General features: G+C 50.9%; 2 protein-coding genes across 2 annotated transcripts; both read left to right on the plus strand.

Annotated features, from left to right (window-relative positions):
* Window positions 1-5,916: 5,916 nt before the first annotated feature.
* Window positions 5,917-9,797, plus strand: LOC120688581 (protein NRT1/ PTR FAMILY 8.3-like). The gene is made up of 5 exons (XM_039970945.1): window positions 5,917-6,314; window positions 7,079-7,184; window positions 7,278-7,495; window positions 7,965-8,521; window positions 8,691-9,797. The coding sequence occupies exons 1-5, from the start codon at window positions 6,255-6,257 to the stop codon at window positions 9,511-9,513; spliced, it is 1,764 nt and encodes a 587-aa protein (XP_039826879.1). The 5' UTR covers window positions 5,917-6,254; the 3' UTR covers window positions 9,514-9,797.
* Window positions 9,798-13,073: 3,276 nt separating this feature from the next.
* Window positions 13,074-15,219, plus strand: LOC120688582 (probable protein kinase At2g41970). Its single transcript, XM_039970947.1, has 5 exons — window positions 13,074-13,460; window positions 13,614-14,000; window positions 14,094-14,500; window positions 14,597-14,683; window positions 14,818-15,219. Exons 1-5 carry the CDS (start codon window positions 13,376-13,378, stop codon window positions 14,941-14,943), a joined length of 1,092 nt encoding a protein of 363 aa, XP_039826881.1. The 5' UTR covers window positions 13,074-13,375; the 3' UTR covers window positions 14,944-15,219.
* The last annotated feature ends 4,286 nt before the right edge of the window (window positions 15,220-19,505 follow it).

The raw sequence follows: 19,505 nt of genomic DNA on the forward strand, positions 1-19,505 counted from the left end.
CATCTAACATGTACCCCACTGACCAAAAATGGCTAACAACTCATGCTTGTAATTTGAGATCTAATATAAAGTATATTTTCTTTGTATTTTAAATGAAATAAAAACTATTGAGCAAATGAAAAGGTGTATGTAACAAAAGTTGTAGATATCTTTGTTAGGATTCCATAACAGTTGAGTTTGTATTTTTCCGATTTTCCTACGATTTTTAAACAAATTTACAAGTTCACTGGAAAATCTAGAAAACCAAAAACACAGATTGCAAAGGAACCCCTGGAAATTTCACAAAACCCCCTGGAGACCTAAAACTAATCGCGCAGGGGCCCCTGGCCGGAGTTGGGGACAGAGGAGGCGGCGGCGGGGGTTGCCCAGCGAGGAGGAGGCTCGCCGGCGGCGGGGACGGCGCCCAGGGGTGAGAGCTCACCGAGCTCTACCTAGGGGTGGGTGATGCGGTCGACGGGAATGGCCGGAGCAGGGGTGGCGGCGTAGCAGCACGGCCGGCGGCGATGGCGAGCTGCGGCGGCGGCGCTCCGGCGCGGGAGGAAGGGGAAGGGCAGGCCGGGGAGCTTCACGGAGCCATGAGGAAGCTAGCTCGAGGGTTGATTGGAGTCGAGGAGGGGCGGAGCAGGGAGTTCCAAGGTGGGCGGGCGGGCGGCGGTGTTCACGACGGCGGCGGCGGCGTTCCGCGGCACTGGGAGGCTCCGGGTGGAGATGGGCGGGTCTGGGAGCTGCTTGGGGGTGAGATGAAGCTCGCGGGGTGCTCGGTGGGGGTGGAGGAGGGGTGAGCTGGGCTCTCCACGAGCGCCGTGGCTCGGCGGGCGGAAAAGGGGGCGCGGCGGCGCTGCGCAGTGGCGCGGCGGCGCTGGCCGCTCTGGGCGAAGGGGTGGGGCGCAGGCGCGGGGAATGGGGTGCGGGCGTGCGGGCACACGGGCGGCGCGAGCTAAAAGGCGAAGTGAGGGCGTGAGGAGGGGGCTGGGCGCAGAAGAAGGGAGCGGCGGCCGTGCGCGCGGCCTGGCGGTGGCGTGCTCGCCGGGCGGCCTTGATGGCGTGCCAGGGCGCAGCGAGTGGGTTGGTGGCGTCGGTAGCGCGCGGCAATGAAGGCTGGCCGTGGTCCGCGGCTCGGCAGGGCATGGCTGGCCTGTTTGGGCGCCACTGCGACGATGGTGGCGCATCGCCGAGCGCTTGGCGCGGCGTGCTCGTCGACGGGGCAGCGCTGCAAGCTCGATGGGAGGGGAGGGGAAGGTCAGCGGCTTGCGGGGCGTGCGCACTCGAGCGGGGGTGGGGGTCAGCGGCGCGCGGCCAGGCAGCAGGGCAGCGAGCGGCGGCGGCGGCGCAGCGAGCCCAGTGCTCGAGTGCCTGCGCGCTCGGGCAGGGGAGGGTCAGCGAGGGAGAGAGAGAGGAGAGAGAAATAGGAGTGGAGAGAGAAAAGAACTGTCAACGCTTTGACTTGATCCAAACTCAAAATTTTCAGTTGAAACTTGAAAAATTCTGAACACGAAAGTTGTTCAAAATTAAATTTCCTACAACTTTCCTTTCAGGCAAAACTTCGTTTGAGCAACGATTTGAAAGTTAAAGATTTGAATTCAAGTTTAAATGATCCCGCTTGTTTTTCGGGGTTAACTCAAAATTCCATGTTGTAACTTGAGAAACTTTGAACACGAAAGTTGTTTATCTTGTCAAACTCTACAACTTTTGTTTTGGGCAAAAGTTCATTTGAGCAAAGGTGCGAGAGTTGACTTTTTGGTGTATTTAAACGGAACTCGGCTTTTAATTAATCACCAAAATAGGGTTTACTATGTCATTTGATGTTAATGGCCTGTTTTAACAGTGCTAAACACCAGAGGTGTTACAGGTTCGAACCCGCAGGTGGGGCCATTATCGTGACGCAATGCTGACTCGTTGGCGTGCTCATGTCGAGAGCGGGTGCTCCGGACCCCTTTAAGGTCGTAGCACTTGTTGCCAGGTTCAGGTACTAGAGCGCTCTCCGCAGGGCGGCGAAGGTGCAGGCTTAGGGTACGGAACCGAGCTAAGCGGCTGCACGGACCTTGAACCGCCCAGGGAGCAAGCACTACTTCCCTGGACCCGGCTCCAGGCGACCGGAGTGGACTTGAGTCGACCATGGCGAGCGGTCTCCGCCGGAGCGGGCCACCGGAGTGGACTTGAGCGACCGTGGCGAGCGGTCCCCGCCGGAGCGGGCCACCGGAGTGGACTTGAGTCGACCGTGGCGAGCGGTCTCTGCCGGAGCGGGCCACCGGAGTGGACTTGAGCGACCGTGGCGAGCAGTCTCCGCCGGAGCGGGCCACCGGAGTGGACTTGAGCAACCGTGGCGAGCGGTCTCCGCCGGAGCGGGCGACCGTGGCGAGCGGTCTCCGCCGGAGCGGGCCACCAGAGTGGACTTGAGTCGACCGTGCCGAGCGGTCTCCGTCGGAGCGGGCCACCAGAGTGGACTTGAGCGACCGTGGCGAGCGGTCTCCGCCGGAGCGGGCCACCGGAGTGGACTTGAGTCGACCGTGGCGAGCGGTCTCCGCCGGAGTGGGCCACCGAAGTGGACTTGGAGCGTTGCTGACGATCCCATGAATTACGCCACCGGATCTTGCAGCAAGGTGTAGGGAACCAAGCCTTATACTAGAAAGGAGCCCGGGACCTCTAGGGACAGCAGTCTCGGATACTAGGGGACTCGTAACAGGGCAGTGAAGTACGTAGGCTTAGGGTACATTACCAGGCTAAGCTACGCGGAGCTTCTCTACCCCAGGATACGGGCACCACTTCTCCTGAGCAGGTCCTTAGAGGTCCGAACTGCCTTCCAGCTAGAAGGGGTGTCCCCACCTGACCACAAGCCAGCAACTCAATTTGGATCGTTAGCAACAAAAGAAAAGACTCTGGACGGAAGGAAGAAAATATGCAAGCTGAACGGACAAGTGCTATCAGGTTAATGCAAAGATAGGACTGAGAAAGTAAATCTCCTTCATTGCTTGATTCGTGGTATACATCAGAGGTCGGGATTACGAGGGAGGACCTCTACCGCTCTGGACCACTTGTTGGTGTCGCCTGTTTGTGCGATGAAGCCAGAGGTCGGGTTTATAAGGGCGGACCTTTACCGCTCTGGACCGCACGTAGGCACCAAATCATTACAAAGGAGAAACACACTCAATCCTACTCAATCCTATCTTGTGATAACCTACAGCCGCTGCCCCGTAAGGCGTGCACGTTGCTGGTCGTAGTGGAGCTGGCACCTTGGGGGCTCTAAACGTAGCTGTATTCTGGAACGGATTTTGCTGCTGCATCGAGCCTGCGGTTGGAACCGAGGATTCCAACTAAGTGCATGTTAAGTGCGTCCTACAATGATCAGATCACCCAATTAATCATCTGCGATACCTTTCAGATTCGGAATCTGCGCTTTGGGGGTTGGGGGGCTCATCTCCCTTTTTCTTCCTCAAATCTTCCCTCTCTTCTTCCTCAAATCTTCCCTCTCTTCTTCTTCTTTCCCTTCCTCCTCCCCTACTTCTTTCCATGGAGTTCATGGGGGGTAAGGGGGCTTGAGCCCCCCTGCCCCCACGCTGGATCCGCCCCTGATATCTTTGCACATCAGTAGGAAAGGGAACCGGCAGGCAGCCCCCCCCCCCCCCCACCTAAGGTCTGCAAACATAACATTTTTCTCCCAGGTCTATTCTTTTTTTTGTTAAGGAACGAGGATTCAATATTGCATATGTACCCTATACTCTGACTCTGAGGGAGATTGCCATTAAGTTCACGACAGATTCAATCATCGATGATCTCTATGCAAAGAAGAACCACAAAGTACGACTTATATGAAAATGTTAGTTTTAGTTGACCCTTTTGTAAAGTGCAGCTAGCTTTCCTGACCACATGCCTACACGAACGCCATAAAAATTTGATGTCAAATACACTTAATAACTATATTATCTAATGTATACATATTGATCTTGGTTTTCCACCCAACTGAAATTTTCGCTAGCTCAGCCACCGCATGTCAGTCAATCAACCGTGGTGATTCAGACCATCCATACCAGCAAAACCTGTCCAGCCGATGAGTCAATATGCGAGGTGGGTTTCATAGTTTTCTGGCGCCAAAAAGGCAAACACGATCCCTGAAGAGAAAAGGCAGAAAGCCCAAAGTGAGAAGCTTCTGGTCCTCAAGCCAGGTAAATGGCACTTGCCGCGGAGCGTTCCGTGATCCGTCGCGGGACGGTGACATCCCCGTCCCGCTCGGGCAGTAGGAGTAGGGATGACCCGGCCCGGCCCCGCCGCGTGCAAGGACCAACGAGCCTCTCGCTCTCCACGGCATTACAGCGTTCCCATGGCCGTCAAGCATCAAGGCAGGCAGCCGCAGCCTCCAGTGTCCGGGGTCAAAAACATCTTGATCGAGCAGTTGGATCAGCGGCTCGGCCTCGACAACAGACTCGCCGCGGGCGCACATTCCTCCCGCGGGCCGCGGCAGCTCGTGCCCACGCCGACCGGGCGGGCGTCGGCTTTCCCGCACTACCCCACTACCCAATCTGCGCGTCGGTCAACGCTGACCGCAAAGCGACCGCGCCTCTCGCCGTCTTGCTTGCCGGCTTGCCGCCCGCCGCCGTGCCGCCGTTTCGGCTTGTCCATCTGACCTGGGTCCTGGGGCACTCCACCGACCACCGCTGGTTGCATCGAAACATGAACCCACAGGCCACAGTGCAAGAGAGAATAATCTCCATCTGTTTAGCCCGTGGGCCACAGTAGGTTATGGGCCGTTCAGGGAATACAGCCCCCCGGTTTCATGGTCTATTCCGGCCCGGTTTTATACCACAACAAACATTTCCGTTCGCCCTCGAGGGAGCGATGTCGATGGGGTCGGCAGGCTGGTGTACTTTTGGACGATGGCCGCCACCGCCGGCCGCCGATTCCTACGATATTTTCGCGGATCGCAGCCTACTGCTAGCTGAGCGTCTCGCGGCGGACACAGCGGAGGAAGTCTGAGCTCCGAAGGAAAGGATGATCGGACGTGCCGTGCCGGCGTGGGCGGTCGGCCACATGGCTCGATGCTCTCTCCTTCCTTTCGCGTCTCTTTGCGCGCTTTCTTCTAGTCTAGTCATATTTTTCCCGCAAGTGGACTGGGCATTTACATAGGAAATTTTTAGGCCACCCCGTGCTGGACAACTATGGCATGACAATAGATAAATGGAACGCACTAGCCAAAGACAAAAGCTGTCACATCTTGCTTAACAGAGTACTATTATATGTGAAGAATAAGAACTGGACGCTGACCTCCTAACGGAGCTCGGCAAGGAAAGAGCGCAAGTAAAACTGTAAGTGACTCGCAATTACCATTACCCACAAAAACTTTAGATGATCGTATAAATAAACTTCAGAAAACTTTTTTTTTCTATATCTATATCTATTTTTAAAGCGGTAGAGTTTCTACTTAAATTCTTGATTTGATCTATGTTATGTCATTAATAGATGTGTTTTAGTCCATCTCATATGCGAGTCGGATCAATCCTTACTAAATAACTAATATACGTATCCGATATTTATAATATTTTTATCCATATAGGATGTAGGATATAATTCCTAGTAAAAACAAAATATACAATCTGAGCGTCCAAATATATAATTTGGACTTTCTTCTTCTCTTTTAAAAAAACAATCTGGGCATCCCCTCTTCGGCTATACGCCGGGCGTGTGAGTACTGCAAGACGAACTATCCCCTTGTGGTTGCGGCAAGAGGTGTCAATTGATGACTCTTAGAATTAAGATATTCTCTTTAGTTCAAAATTTTGTACTAATTTTTTAAATTAAAATATTATTTTAAAAAAGCACTACAAAACTTTGAATTGAAAAAAATTAGAAGCAGAAGAGTCACCAATTTGCACCCGTTGGGGGCTCGCCCCAACTCTCCAAGGCACCCCCAAGTGCCAACTCCAACTGCAACGTCCAACCCCACCTGCACGTCCCGACTCCAACTCCGGCACCAATCCCAGCACCAGGCGCAAATCAACGGGTCACCGGAACAGGAACAGCAGCGGCAGCGGGGGCGCCGGTGCCGCATCCTTCACTCCCTCCGCCCTTGAAACGTAGGAGTACCCAGATCTACAAGCTACTGCTCGCCTTCCCATAAATACCACTCCCGCCGCGATTCCACCTTGGACTAGCGGTTGTTGCTTCCTCGCGACATACGGATAGAATAACCGCCGCTCTTGCTCCGATCGGGCGGAGGATTGGAGAGTGCCCGGGGTTCGATCCGGCGTGCTCGTGCCTTAGGGATGGCTGGCGCGGAGCGCGGGGAGGAGGCCGCGCTGGAGCAGGGGCTCCTCGCTCCGGAGGTGAGTTGGCTCGACCACTTCGATCGTTCGTCCGGCTGGGGTTGCCTTACTTGGAGGCTTTGTGCTCTTGTGTTTAGTGATGATGAGTGGCGGCTCTCGATCTGTAGGAGGATATTTTCGTGAGATTTCTTGTCTATTTTAGGGGACGAAAAAAAAAGATCATACCTTGGCGCACCGAATTTGAAATAATTTGAGTGGAACTTCCTGATTGATGTTTTAGGACACAATTCTTAGGGACTGTTTGGCACACCACCACCACTTCATACTTGGGCATAATTCCGGTGTTCTATACATGGGCACGGGGTCACGAGTAAAATTCTGGAATTGTAATTGCAGTTTTAATTAGAAGCTTTTCTCTTACTTAATTTGCTTGATATCTGTATCTGAGCCTAAACAATTTGTCTTATGGGCTCTTTGAACTCATGTGTGGATTGAAAAGTTTCCAGTTCCAGGCTATTTCTCTTTGAACAATTTGTCCCAAGCTGATGGAGCTATGACCCCATAGTACCAGGCTACAAGCATATTGCTGCAGTGGTTTCCTCTGCACATTAATGTTGAAGTAAAACCTGAACAAATAGTCTGGATTGGGCCTCGCTGAATAAATGTAGGAAGTCCTTGTGGATTGCTATATTGTTTTAGTCAAAGTCTGTGCAGCAATGTATGATGTGCTGCATATGCAGTCAAAGTGCTCTCTTGTCTGTTAGTACTTGTACCATTTGTTTGACAAAAATTATAATGGCGTGATAACATGATCTTGGTTTCAGGAACCGAACCAACTAATATACACTGGAGATGGATCTGTCGACTTTTCTGGAAATCCTGTTGTGAAGGAAACAACTGGTAGATGGAAGGCATGTCCATTCATATTAGGTAATTTTTTTGGAATATGCTCACTAAGTGTGTAAGTATGTTCTTCCATTTAATTCCCTTATAACCTGCAATTAACTATTGTGGTTAACCTAGGTACTGAATGCTGTGAGCGGCTGGCCTATTATGGCATCTCTACAAACCTTGTTACTTACTTGACAAAAAAGCTACATGATGGAAATGCCTCTGCTGCTAGCAATGTGACTACATGGCAGGGAACTTGCTATCTGACTCCCCTTATTGGAGCAATCCTGGCTGATGCATACTGGGGGAGGTATTGGACAATTGCAACATTCTCCACGATATACTTCATTGTAAGTTATTTTGCTCTGTAGTGCCATGGTACATTCCGTGTTCCTGCTCATTAAAGAATGCAAATGGATGGCATATGCGGGTAGAAATTGTCTTCTTGATAGCATGTGATTTTTACTGATACAACACAATTTGCTTCGAAATGACATATCTCTATGACGCATCTCTGTCAAGCTTAAAGATATTTTCCATTTCCACCGCCCTGAACCCACACACGAAAATAAAAAAAATCTAAAGATATTGTACTCTTATTGTAATCTGTCAACCCTTAACATTGATGTTGAAAAGGTACATGCGAGTAATTTGTTCTCTCTTTTTTTTTAACAAATGAACGTGCCCTCTAACTTCTGTGAACTAGGCTTGCTTGTATGTTAGCCCATACACAAAGTGCTACATTCAACTGATCCTGGTAGGACCCTGTTAGTTTTTTATGTTTTAGCTTGACATCATCTTTTGTTCTTTTAATTGTAGGGGATGGCAATACTGACTCTTTCAGCATCAGTGCCTGTGCTCATGCCTCCATCCTGTGAAGGATCCTTCTGCCCACCAGCAAGCCCTTTTCAGTATACTGTCTTTTTTCTTGGTCTTTATCTGATTGCCCTGGGTACTGGTGGAATTAAGCCATGTGTCTCATCCTTTGGAGCGGATCAATTTGATGATACAGATCCAGCTGAGCGAATCCAGAAGGCATCTTTCTTTAACTGGTTCTATTTTTCAATAAACATTGGTGCTCTCATATCAAGCAGCTTTCTGGTTTGGGTCCAAGACAATGTAGGATGGGGGCTGGGCTTTGGCATCCCGACCGTATTCATGGGGTTGGCAATCATAAGCTTCTTCTCTGGCACATCAATTTATAGGTTCCAGAAACCAGGAGGTAGTCCTATTACACGAGTATGCCAGGTGGCTGTTGCCTCTTTGCGCAAGTGGAATGTACATGTCCCAGAGGACAGCTCCCTCTTGTATGAGCTACCTGATGGGGTGTCGGCAATTGAAGGGAGCCGACAATTGGAGCACACCGATGAACTCAGGTAAGTCTCCTTCTGTGATGCAATTCTAAAGCATCTAACCTGCCATCAATGTTTTAATTGTTAAATAATGTCGCCAGATGTGAATATTTATGACTTGAATTGTGGTATCCTTCTTTTCCCATGATGTGAAAGCTAAGAGCCTAACATATTCCGCTGACATTTGTTTCAGATGTTTGGACAAGGCTGCTACAATTACTGATGTTGATGTGAAAACAGCTGACTTCACTAATCCATGGCGGATATGCACTGTTACCCAGGTGGAAGAACTGAAGATACTGCTAAGGATGTTCCCTATCTGGGCAACAACAATAGTGTTTTCCGCTGTTTATGCTCAGATGTCAACTATGTTTGTGGAACAGGGGATGGTGCTTGACCCATCCTTGGGTTCATTCAAGGTTCCTCCAGCATCCCTATCCACTTTTGACACGCTAAGTGTCATTCTTTGTGTCCCTATCTACGATTACATACTGGTCCCACTAGCTAGGAGATTCACTGGCAATGAGAAGGGCTTTACGGAGTTGCAGAGAATGGGCATTGGCTTGGTAATCTCCGTCGTAACCATGTCAGTAGCTGCAATCCTCGAGATCAAGCGGCTGGCGATTGCCAGGGAGCAACACTTGGTGGATCAGAACGTCCCAGTCCCACTGAGCATATTCTGGCAAATCCCTCAGTACTTCTTGGTCGGTCTATCAGAGGTGTTCACGTTCATCGGGGCACTTGAGTTCTTCTATGATCAGTCACCAGACGCCATGAGAAGCCTCTGCAGCGCATTCCAGCTCCTCACGACAGCATTTGGGAACTATCTCAGCACGTTTATTTTGACTATGGTCGCCTACTTCACGACAAGGGGAGGCAACCCTGGATGGATTCCAGATAACTTGAACCAAGGGCACCTCGATTACTTCTTCTGGCTCCTCGCTGGTCTCAGTTTTCTGAACTTGGTCGTATATGTCGTCTGCGCCAGCAAGTACAAGAGCAAGAAAGCAACTTGAGTTCAGAGGGAGAGGAGCTCGATGGTGCGATGTCGATGTGGATAGCGCACTTCAAGACCTGTATAGTGTATATATGTTCCCCGCCGCATTAAATCTGGTCGAAACAACAGTCTGTACTTGTTGAAAGCTTCTGTCTCTCATTGTACTCGGATACATAGTTTGATTTTACATTCATATTTTCTCTCCTTTCTGTAATATATTTGACTCTCGGAAGTTGTTGCTCAATGTATACAATCTCATGTGCTTCTACTCTGGTATCAGCAAGGATTTCAATTGGCTGGTCATGTGTGTAACTCTTCGTATGCATGCATCTAACTTGGTCATGTCTGTAAATTGAAAGTGGATGCACATAGCTGAACAGCTGACTGGTGTTTTCCCAGTTTGTTTTTTATTAACAGTCGGGCATTTGGCTGCCGTGTTTTTTCGTTCTGGGTTCACTCCGGATTGATTGCTGGAAGCTGATCAGCCAGGCTCGCGGTCAACCTCAACGACTATCAATCCCCTTCGGCCCCGCCCATCTCTGCGGAGAGCAGACAAGCCAGGCTGCAGATTGAGCATCTGACTGAGCTATCTGTTGTTTGTGCTGCCGTGTAGTAGTAAGGCCTTCCCGTAAAAAAAAAATGTCACATAATATTTCAACATATGTATGGAGTACTAAATGAAGTCTATTTATAAATTTTTTTGTATGGATGGGCTGTAAATCGCGAGACGAATCTAATGGACCTACTTAATCTATGATTTGCAACAGTAATGCTACAGTAACCATCCGCTAATTATGGATTAATTAGCATCATTAGATTCGTCTCGCGGTTTACAACTCATCTGTATAAAAAGTTTTATAAATAGACTTCATTTAGTACTTCAAATTAATAAGATTCTTTCGCAAAAAATTTTGCGTTTCAACTAAACAGGGCCTAAAATGCAGAGCCTATTATTGCTAGCATGTCAGCGTTGACCGACGCGTCTGTTTCTTCCCGGGACTGCCGTTCGGACGAACCTGTAATATTGTAATCTTGATCCTGTATTTTTTTTAAAAAAAAATCCTGATCCTATGGTTGGCTGATGATTGACTAGGATTTGTTTTTGTTTTTTTTTTGCAGGGGATGTCCAACTTAACTAGCTTCGTTGTGACAGGTCAAGTCGTTGCTGTTTGAGTTTGACGACGTGAAGGGAGCATGGGAGGACCATCTGAACGCGGTTGGGTTGGGCCTGGAGCTGCATGCGCGGTGGGAACGTGGGCAATCTCTCCTGTCTGACCACCGCCCCCGTACGTTCGCGGTTGCCGGTTGCTCTCCGGTCGTGCCGTGGCCTGATGGCCATCTGAACGCATCGCCGCTAAACTAGGCTTCTCCAGTGGCCGAACTCTGGGCCGACGTGGACCTGATGAATCGAATCATCACCGCTGGAGCATGCCAATCTTTAAAGGAGAGAGAAAGAGTCGACCTCCAAAGAAGAGTCGAATCCTACCGATTAAAAAATTGAGTGTTGAAGTTTCAATCGTACACGGAGAGAAAAGCCAAGATTTTGAAAAATATTTTACCTTTTAACTATTCTGTTGTAGGTCCATCCCTGGATATGAAATTAATGAAGTATGTCCGATGAAAAAGCTAGGCTCATACGTGGCATGCATGATTCGACTCTTCACGCACAGCGACTGGAGAAGCCCTAAGTGATCCTATTTCGCAAGGATATCGTTGTTAAAACTTCAATAGATTAGTGAGCTAAGTAATCTTCTTTTAGCCCCATCAAATGCAGTATTGCAGTAGTAAACTAGTAACTAGGGCTGATGATAAGCCGCTGGACAGCAGGGCTGTACGCACGTACGCGCTGTCACGTTGACTCGTGCTTGTACATTGATACGACAGGCAATGGTGCCATCCCGCACCGGCACCGTCGTACCGGTACGACAACGGTGCTCAAACCAGGAAGAGAAAGTATTAATTGGATTTATGTCATTATAAATTTGCAATTTCTAAATTATATCATTACAATTCGTCTATTTCAAACAATATCATTACAATTCGTTTGAACTCTCAAATATACCATTTTTTACTTCTTCAACAGCTTTGAACCCACATGCAGACATCCATATTACCGTATAGACTAAAATACCTCTGGTAGAATCCTATCTCTCCACTCACTAGGGCCCCACGTATCATCCCCTTTCCCGTCCATTCTTCTCCTTTCCTCCTCTTCTTCATCTCGTCGCCATTGCCGGCGGCCGCCCGGATCTACGGTGCAGCCACCCCGTCGCCCTCGCCCTCCCCGTCGGGCAGCTCTCTCTCGCCGCTGCCGGTCGCCGACCCCGCCACAGTGGCCACTGCGCCCGATACAGACGCGTTGGGGCAAGGTGGTTTCTAGCTGTTGTGGGGACCACAGCGCTCGCCATGGTCATCCATGCCGCGCCCCTCTCTCGCCGGCGCAATGGCACAAAGTCGGCGCGCGGGTGGACCCCTCACAGCCGCCACGTCTCTCTTTGTTGTGGCTGCGTTCCTCGCCTCGCCACCCTAGGTCCTCCATCGGCGCGAAAGTGAGCTCCTGCTATATCCTATATGGCACATGGACGCAACGAGCGCGGCCCTGCTCGCGTGGCTGGAAGGAGACGAGTGCACAACATGGCGCGAGTGCGCAGAGTACGGCGAGCGCAGCGGCGTGTGGCTCTATGGCGAGTGACACAGCCGTGGGAAGCAGCAATGCGACAGGGCATTTCTCTTAATTTCATTTTTTTTTCCTTTGCATCAGCGAGCCTGCAACTTGCCGATGCTGCAAGCTTCATCTTTCTCATGTGCTTCGCTAGCTCGTGCACTATATCCAAGCCATCAATAGCTCGAGTACTCTAATGTGTTTGTGCGCTAATTTGTGCTTCGATTTGGACAACAAGATTTTGATTTGAACTCTAGGGACAACGATTGTTCCCTTCAATTTGTGTTGCCGACGGATTTGCCCCTAACCTTGCAGTGGTCGCCGTCTTGAGGTCTCTGTGGCACCACCCCTGCGACAGCACCCCTTGAGCTCGAGCATGGCCTCGGCGACGGCCATCGGGGCTGGGAGGGAAGGGCGTGGGGGGAGGAGCACGGGAGGCTGGGAGGGGCTCGGGTTTTGGAAGGTTCTGGGGCGGGCTCGGTGGCGTCCGGTCATGGCCGGCAGCAGCGGCGGCGAGACGAAGAAGAAGCAGAGGAAGGAGAAGGGATGGAGGTAGGAGATGACATGTGGGGTCTTAATATCAGTGGGTGGATAGAGAGAGGGGATTACAGTAGAAGCATTTTGGTGTAATATGGATGCCTCCACGTGGGTCTACGATCATCGAATATGTAGAAAATAGTAACGAATTGCACTGGCATCGTTCAGAATAGACAAATTTCAGAATAGACAAATTGTAATAGTAAAACTCAGAAGTCGCAAATTTATAATAGTATAGATATAATTAACCCCAAAGAAAAAGATGTCAAGAAAGAAGGGGAAATATTCGAGTCCGACCTACCGATTCGACATGCCAGCAACATCAGCGCCGCCGCGCGCGCAGGCCGCACGTTGCGGAGCGGACGAATGATTGCGACGCCGCCCTGTCTGGCCGCGCGCCGGGAATCGCGTCGACCCGCCGCGCGCGAGCTCCTACTAGTTCTCGGGCCACATCTTCTTCCTCGCCCAACCATTCCGTCCAACAGCCGCCAGCTGCCGGCCATTGCCCCTCCGCTCTCCAACCTTCGCCGCCTCGATCGTCCGCGCCTCCCTTCGCCTCGGAGAGGGATCAGTTCAAACCTGCCGCGTACGGAGACAGAGCTGCGGATCCACCGTGGTTGTCGCCGCTTCTCAGATTAAGGTTTCAGGCCCGGCCCGCACGCGCGCCTAGCTAGACTTGACGATGTGGTGCTGCAGCGGCGCGGAGGAGGAGCCCCTCGCCGCCCCGCCGGCCGGCTACCCGGCCGCCACGCCGCCGCGAGCACCAGGTTCTTTCTTTCTCCTTTCTTCCCACCTTTTCCTTCGGCGATTAGATAGATGCTTGATCGACATCATCATCCTGAATTCCTGATGAAGAGACGTGACAGCGATCTCACCGTGCGCACTCGCGCTCCCTGTTGCCATGTATGGTTAATGCGCAGCCCAGCCGAGAGGGCCGAACATGCCTCGGGCCGGCGGCGGCGCGTCCGCGGCGGCCAAGGTGCTGCCCATCGACGTCCCGGCGTTCCCGCTGGCGGAGCTGAACCGCCTCACGGGCAACTTCGGGGACAGGGCGCTGGTCGGGGAAGGCTCCTACGGCCGCGTCTACCGCGCCAAGCTCGGCTCCGGGGAGCTGGTCGCCGTCAAGATGTTCGACAACGGCAGCTCCTCCGGCCAGTCGGAGGCCGAGTTCTGCGAGCAGCTGTCCGTGGTGTCCCGGCTCAAGTGCGAGCACTTCACCCAGCTGCTGGGCTACTGCCTGGAGCTCAACAACCGGATCGTGCTCTACCAGTTCGCCACCATGGGCTCCCTCTACGACATACTCCACGGTAAGGCATGGTATATAGCAGTAGCAGCGAAGCAGCCAATCCTGAACGTCTGAGATCGATCGATCGATTCGATGGCATCATTGCTTGTTGCAGGGAAGAAGGGGGTGCAGGGCGCGGAGCCCGGGCCGGTGCTGACGTGGAGCCAGCGCGCCCGGATCGCGTACGGCGCGGCGCGGGGCCTGGAGCACCTCCACGAGAAGGCGCGGCCGCCCATCGTGCACCGCGACGTGCGCTCCAGCAACGTGCTGGTCTTCGACGGCCACGACGCCAAGATCGGCGACTTCAACCTCACCAACCAGTCCCCGGACTCCGCCGCGCGCCTGCACTCCACCAAGGTGCTCGGCACGTTCGGCTACCACGCGCCCGAGTACGCCATGACGGGCCAGCTCACGCAGAAGAGCGACGTCTACAGCTTCGGCGTCGTGCTGCTGGAGCTCCTCACCGGGAGGAAGCCCGTCGACCACACCATGCCCAAGGGGCAGCAGAGCCTCGTCACCTGGGTAGGTCCCGAGATCGCCCCCCCCCCCCCCCCCCCCCCCCTCTTTGCCGTGATCACATTTCTGATTTCTCATGATGAGAATGGTGATCTTGTCCAGGCCACTCCAAGGCTGAGCGAGGACAAGGTGAAGCAGTGCGTGGACCCCAAGCTGAAGGACGACTACCCGCCCAAAGCCGTGGCCAAGGTACGCAACGCCGCCGTTGGAGACACGGCAATTTCTCCTGCATTGGGCAATGGCATGGCTTGCATGTTGCATCTGCTTGCTCACTCCATGACCGTCCTGCTGATCTGCTTGGGTTGCTCGTCTGTGCTGCGCAGCTCGCGGCGGTGGCAGCGCTGTGCGTCCAGTACGAGGCCGACTTCCGGCCCAACATGACCATCGTCGTCAAGGCCCTGCAGCCCCTCGTGAACGCCCGGCCTGCAGGTACAGGAGATCACCAGTAGTCAGCGGCGGAGCCAGAGCTTAAACTAAGTGGGTTCATTTTCTTCTTTCTTCTTTCTTCTCTCTTCTCTTTTTCTTCTTCTTCCTCTCTTCTCCTTCTTCCTCCTCTTCACTATGCCAAAAATTTCTTAAGGGGGGTTGTGGGGGCTCCCCACGCTGGCTCCGCCTCTGCCAGTAGCTAGATAGAGAAAGTGGTTTCTCAAAAAAAAAAGAGAAAGTGGCTGTCGGATATTGTAATCGAGCAAGTTTTTAAATTTTTTGTAATCCGTTCGTGTTTACGGAACTGTTGTCAAATTGTTGTCACGAGAAGTCCCTGCTCGGCCAATCTAAGATAGTGTGAACGCACCATTTTTTACTTGTGAAATCTGGAAATAATTAAGAGTAATCGCAAGTTCGCGCGCCACGACACGTCACCTATTTCGACAATCCTGACCCGGAAGTTCCAAGCTCCAATTTCAGAGTCGGAAATCCAACTTCGAAACTCGCAACACGAAAAGCTAAAAATTCTCAGCTCCAAGCTCAGAGATTCAACCATATGAGCCGGGCCGGAACTGTAACGGCCCTACTACTATGCATACGAATCTGGAACAGAACACGGTTTAGGCCCATGAGCCCAATAACTCCGTTTTATTACACAAGTCACGCTCGAATTGTTATGGCCCGTTTGGCCCAGTCACTGCCTCTATCTCTGAACCTTTTGTCTGTTTCCCCGCTCTGCTCAGCTGTCAGCTCATCCACAGCACCCGCCCGCCGTGTGTCGCCGTAGTCAGGGCGCTGTTACTCGTGCTAAGTGAATTTTGTATACATGAAGTACTAAACGAAGTGTATTTATAAATTTTTTTTAAAAATAAGTGTAACTTTCCGCGACGAATCTAATGACGGTAATTAATTTATGATTGGATACAGTAATACTACAGTAACTATCATCTAATTTTACGGGCAAAAATCTCATTAGATTCGTCTCGCGAAATAGCGCAGGAATTATGAAGTTAATTTTACAAACTGATTTTATTTAATACATCTAATTAATGATCAAAGTGTGCTACAGTATCCCGTATCCAGTGCGACACAACCAGGGCCGGCCGGTGACCAGACAGAGAAGTCAGGTCGGCCGGCGACAGAGACCTGATGCCCGGGAGAACGTCAGCGAGATCATGTCATGGGCTGATGGCCATGCCCATCGCTCACGAGCTGCCGACGGCGAGCGAAGCCGCACGGGCAAACGTAATTCGGGCGCGAATATCTCAGCATGGCGCCGCCGCCTCCATCCTCTGATTTTTTTTTTTCCAAGATGGGCAAAGCCCGAGTTTCATTACTATAAGAGTAACGAAATTACAAAGTCTCGGTAACTGTCAGGTGACACAAGCAATCAGTTCAACGACACAAAAAGCACAAGTGTGTGCCCCCTAAACTCTAGCGGGGCCTTACAAAACGAGATAAAGGTAACAGGCGTCCACACAGGGACGAGCAGCAGGAACACAGTTTCTGTAACGACTTACCCTGGGATAACGGCTAAGATCTACTCTGCACGTTGAGTAAATCACACCTGCTAAATAACTCTCTTGCGCTTTCGTCCTCGCTTCGCGCAAAAGGTTGCAACCGGAGTTATTTAGCTTCCCGGGGCCTGGTATTTAAGCTGGTCTGGATTCATTTCTATTCTCAGTATGGGACTAAACTGCCGCCGTGCTACAGTAGCATGTCGCTACAGTAACCCGGCCCAACTGACATTTGGCCCGTTCTGTTACAATCATCCCCCCTTAGGACTCGACGTCCCCGTCGAGTACCAGACCAACCTAAATACCACCAGGATCTCCTCTCTTGGCCACGTCCCATACGTCTAGTGCTAACGGTCCCATGTGCCACGTCCGTGCGTCCAGTGCCAACGGTCCCTGTGCAACGTCCGTGCCTCGCACGCGCCCGTCCACATGCCTTGGCATCTGCGACCACGCGCCCGTGCTCATGCCCACGCACTTCTGCCCGTATGTGGCGTGAAACCGCGAGAGTTGGCTCTGATACCACTGTAACGACCTACCCTGGGATAACGGCTAAGATCTACTCTGCACGTTGAGTAAATCACACCTGCTAAATAACTCTCTTGCGCTTTCGTCCTCGCTTCGCGTAAAAGGTTGCAACCGGAGTTATTTAGCTTCCCGGGGCCTGGTATTTAAGCTGATCTGGATTCATTTCTATTCTCAGTATGGGACTAAACTGCCGCCGTGCTACAGTAGCATGTCGCTACAGTAACCCGGCCCAACTGGCATTTGGCCCGTTCTGTTACAGTTTCTCTCCAAACCTATCGAAGAAAAGCAACAACTAGCAAAAGCGCGCCTTGATGCAGAGGTTGACGCGTCACTGAAGGAGCACCATTCCTGTATCTTCTCCATGTGCCTGAGCATGTAAATGCAGCGCCGTCTTGAGAAGTGCCGCTGCCCCAGCCTCTAGATCTTACTTCTTGTGCCCTGCCTGAAGTCCTGCCCAGTATTTCAGAAAAGAACTAGCTAAGCAAATAATCTCTGTTGGAGCTTTGATTAGTTTCTTTTCATAACAGCATGTGTTGCGGGTTTTCCGGATCGCCCAGCAAATGGTTGCCAGCCCAATCATATGAAAATGCTTTCTGCTTGGTAGGAGAACAGAAACCCATTGCCAGCATTGACCAAAAGAAGTGGGTCTGTGGTTAGTTCCTAAAACCAGAGCTACCAAACTCCAAATGTATTTAGCAGTGGAGCAATTAAAGAAAAGGTGATCTATGAATTCAAGGCTATTACAGAAGCAACACATCATATCCCCTGACCACTTTCTCTTGGCCAGGTTATCCTTAGTAAGGATGGCATTGTGTTCTATTAGCCAAAGCCATACTTTGATCTTTAAGGAAAGTTTTGCCTTCTAGATCAAGTTGTAATTGGCGCCGAATTCATTGACGCAAAGGTGTTCATACAAAGATTTAACAGAAAAAAGCCCATTATTTCCCCAATTCTAGCGGGTTTATCATTTTCACTGTTTACTGCAAAGACGTTCAACAGATCAGTCAACTTCCTGAATTGGACTTGGAGTCCCTCATTCAACCATTTTCTAAAGGATAGTCTCCACCCTTGCTGTGCTATCTCAGCAACAGTAGCATCTGGCTTAGTACAGATATCAAAGAGCAAAGGAAATTTTTCCTTTAAAGAAGTATCACATAACCAGATATCCCTCCAAAAGCTGGTGGAATTACCCTTTCCCACAATAATTTTCCTGCCGGAAGTATAAATATCTTTGATTGATATTAGCTGATTCCACATAGGGAAATTCTTGGGTTTCTTTTTAAGCAGGGAAATGCAGGAATTCTTTAAATATTTTTTCTTTACTATTCTTTGCCATAAACCTTGATCATGCTCCAGTTCCCACCACCATTTGCATAAAAGACTTACATTCATTTTCCCTAAATCTTTCACACCTAAGCCACTTGTTTTTTTTAGCTGACTGACTCTTTTCCATTTTACCAAATGGTACTTCTTTTTCAGTCCACCTCCTTGCCAAAAGAATCTTTTTCTGATCACATCAATTTTTTTAAAATTGTTTTTGGCAACAGATACATGGACATACTGTAAATAGGTATGCTACTGAGGGAAGCATTGAGCAATGTCAACCTACCCCCCAAGGATAAAGCGTCTCCTTTCCAACCATCCAGTCTCTTACTCTCTCCGTCCCAAAATATAAGTTATTCTATAAATTTTAGGACATATTAACAAGAAGGTAAAATGACTATATTTACGTTTATTTATTGCCTATATTTGACAGTAATTGATTTTTACATGCTCATGTACTTTCTAAATAAGGTAAAGTGATTTGTTTTTTAGTATAAATTTTAAATCCCAAAATGATTTGTTTTTTTGGGACAGAGGCAGTATTAATTTTTTTCACTAGGGAAAGCCAGTTGGATACTTCTCCATCCTCTGATCTATACTGATAAATCGCAGCGGCTGAGAGTTCTCGCCGCCGACACGCTGGCCGGCGTGCATGTGCGCGCGGGAAACCGGTAAAAAAAATCGCAGCGACGGAGAGTTCTCGCCGCCGACACGCTGGCCGGCGTGCATGTGCGCGCGGGAAACCGGTAAAAAAAATCCCTGCAGATCTACAGAATGTCTCCCTCACATCACGGCCGTCGCCCGGGCTCGCACGCGGCACGTCGCCGCCCATCATCGTTCGAGAGAACTCGCTGGAAGCCGTGTGCTGTGCTGGCTGCTGGGCCTGGGCTGCCTCGGTTTCCCTCCCGAGCAGCCCGGATGGGGCGCACGGCGCGCCCACGTGCCCCTCACGTGCCCGTGTCCCCTAGTGGAAAGCCCCATCCCCGAGAAGTGCAGGTCGCCGCGGTGCCGGGGAGAGAAGCGTTTCCCGGAGAAGGAAAACAGGGCCGGCGAGGGAGAAGATGGCCGCCGCAGCCTTTGCAGTCAGCTCGGCGATTTTATCCACTGCCCGCCTGTCGGCGTCAGCTCTAGCTTGGAGCACTTTAGCGCACGTGGTCTAAAAAAATCTCGCATGCATAGAATACTAAATAAAGTCTATCAGTAAATTTTTTTTAGAGACA

The sequence above is a fragment of the Panicum virgatum genome, chromosome 9N (assembly GCF_016808335.1).
Source record: "Panicum virgatum strain AP13 chromosome 9N, P.virgatum_v5, whole genome shotgun sequence".
Taxonomy (NCBI): Eukaryota; Viridiplantae; Streptophyta; class Magnoliopsida; order Poales; family Poaceae; genus Panicum; species Panicum virgatum.

Bases quoted from the DNA above. Each gene is read 5' to 3' on its own strand.
- LOC120688581 (XM_039970945.1), top strand. From the start codon at position 6,255: ATGGCTGGCGCGGAGCGCGGGGAGGAGGCCGCGCTGGAGCAGGGGCTC. The intron at 7,496-7,964 runs GTAAGTTATTTT...TTTTAATTGTAG, and splicing joins TCTCCACGATATACTTCATT to GGGATGGCAATACTGACTCT. The intron at 8,522-8,690 runs GTAAGTCTCCTT...CATTTGTTTCAG, and splicing joins GAGCACACCGATGAACTCAG to ATGTTTGGACAAGGCTGCTA.
- LOC120688582 (XM_039970947.1), top strand. From the start codon at position 13,376: ATGTGGTGCTGCAGCGGCGCGGAGGAGGAGCCCCTCGCCGCCCCGCCG. The intron at 14,001-14,093 runs GTAAGGCATGGT...TGCTTGTTGCAG, and splicing joins CCTCTACGACATACTCCACG to GGAAGAAGGGGGTGCAGGGC. The intron at 14,684-14,817 runs GTACGCAACGCC...TGTGCTGCGCAG, and splicing joins CGCCCAAAGCCGTGGCCAAG to CTCGCGGCGGTGGCAGCGCT.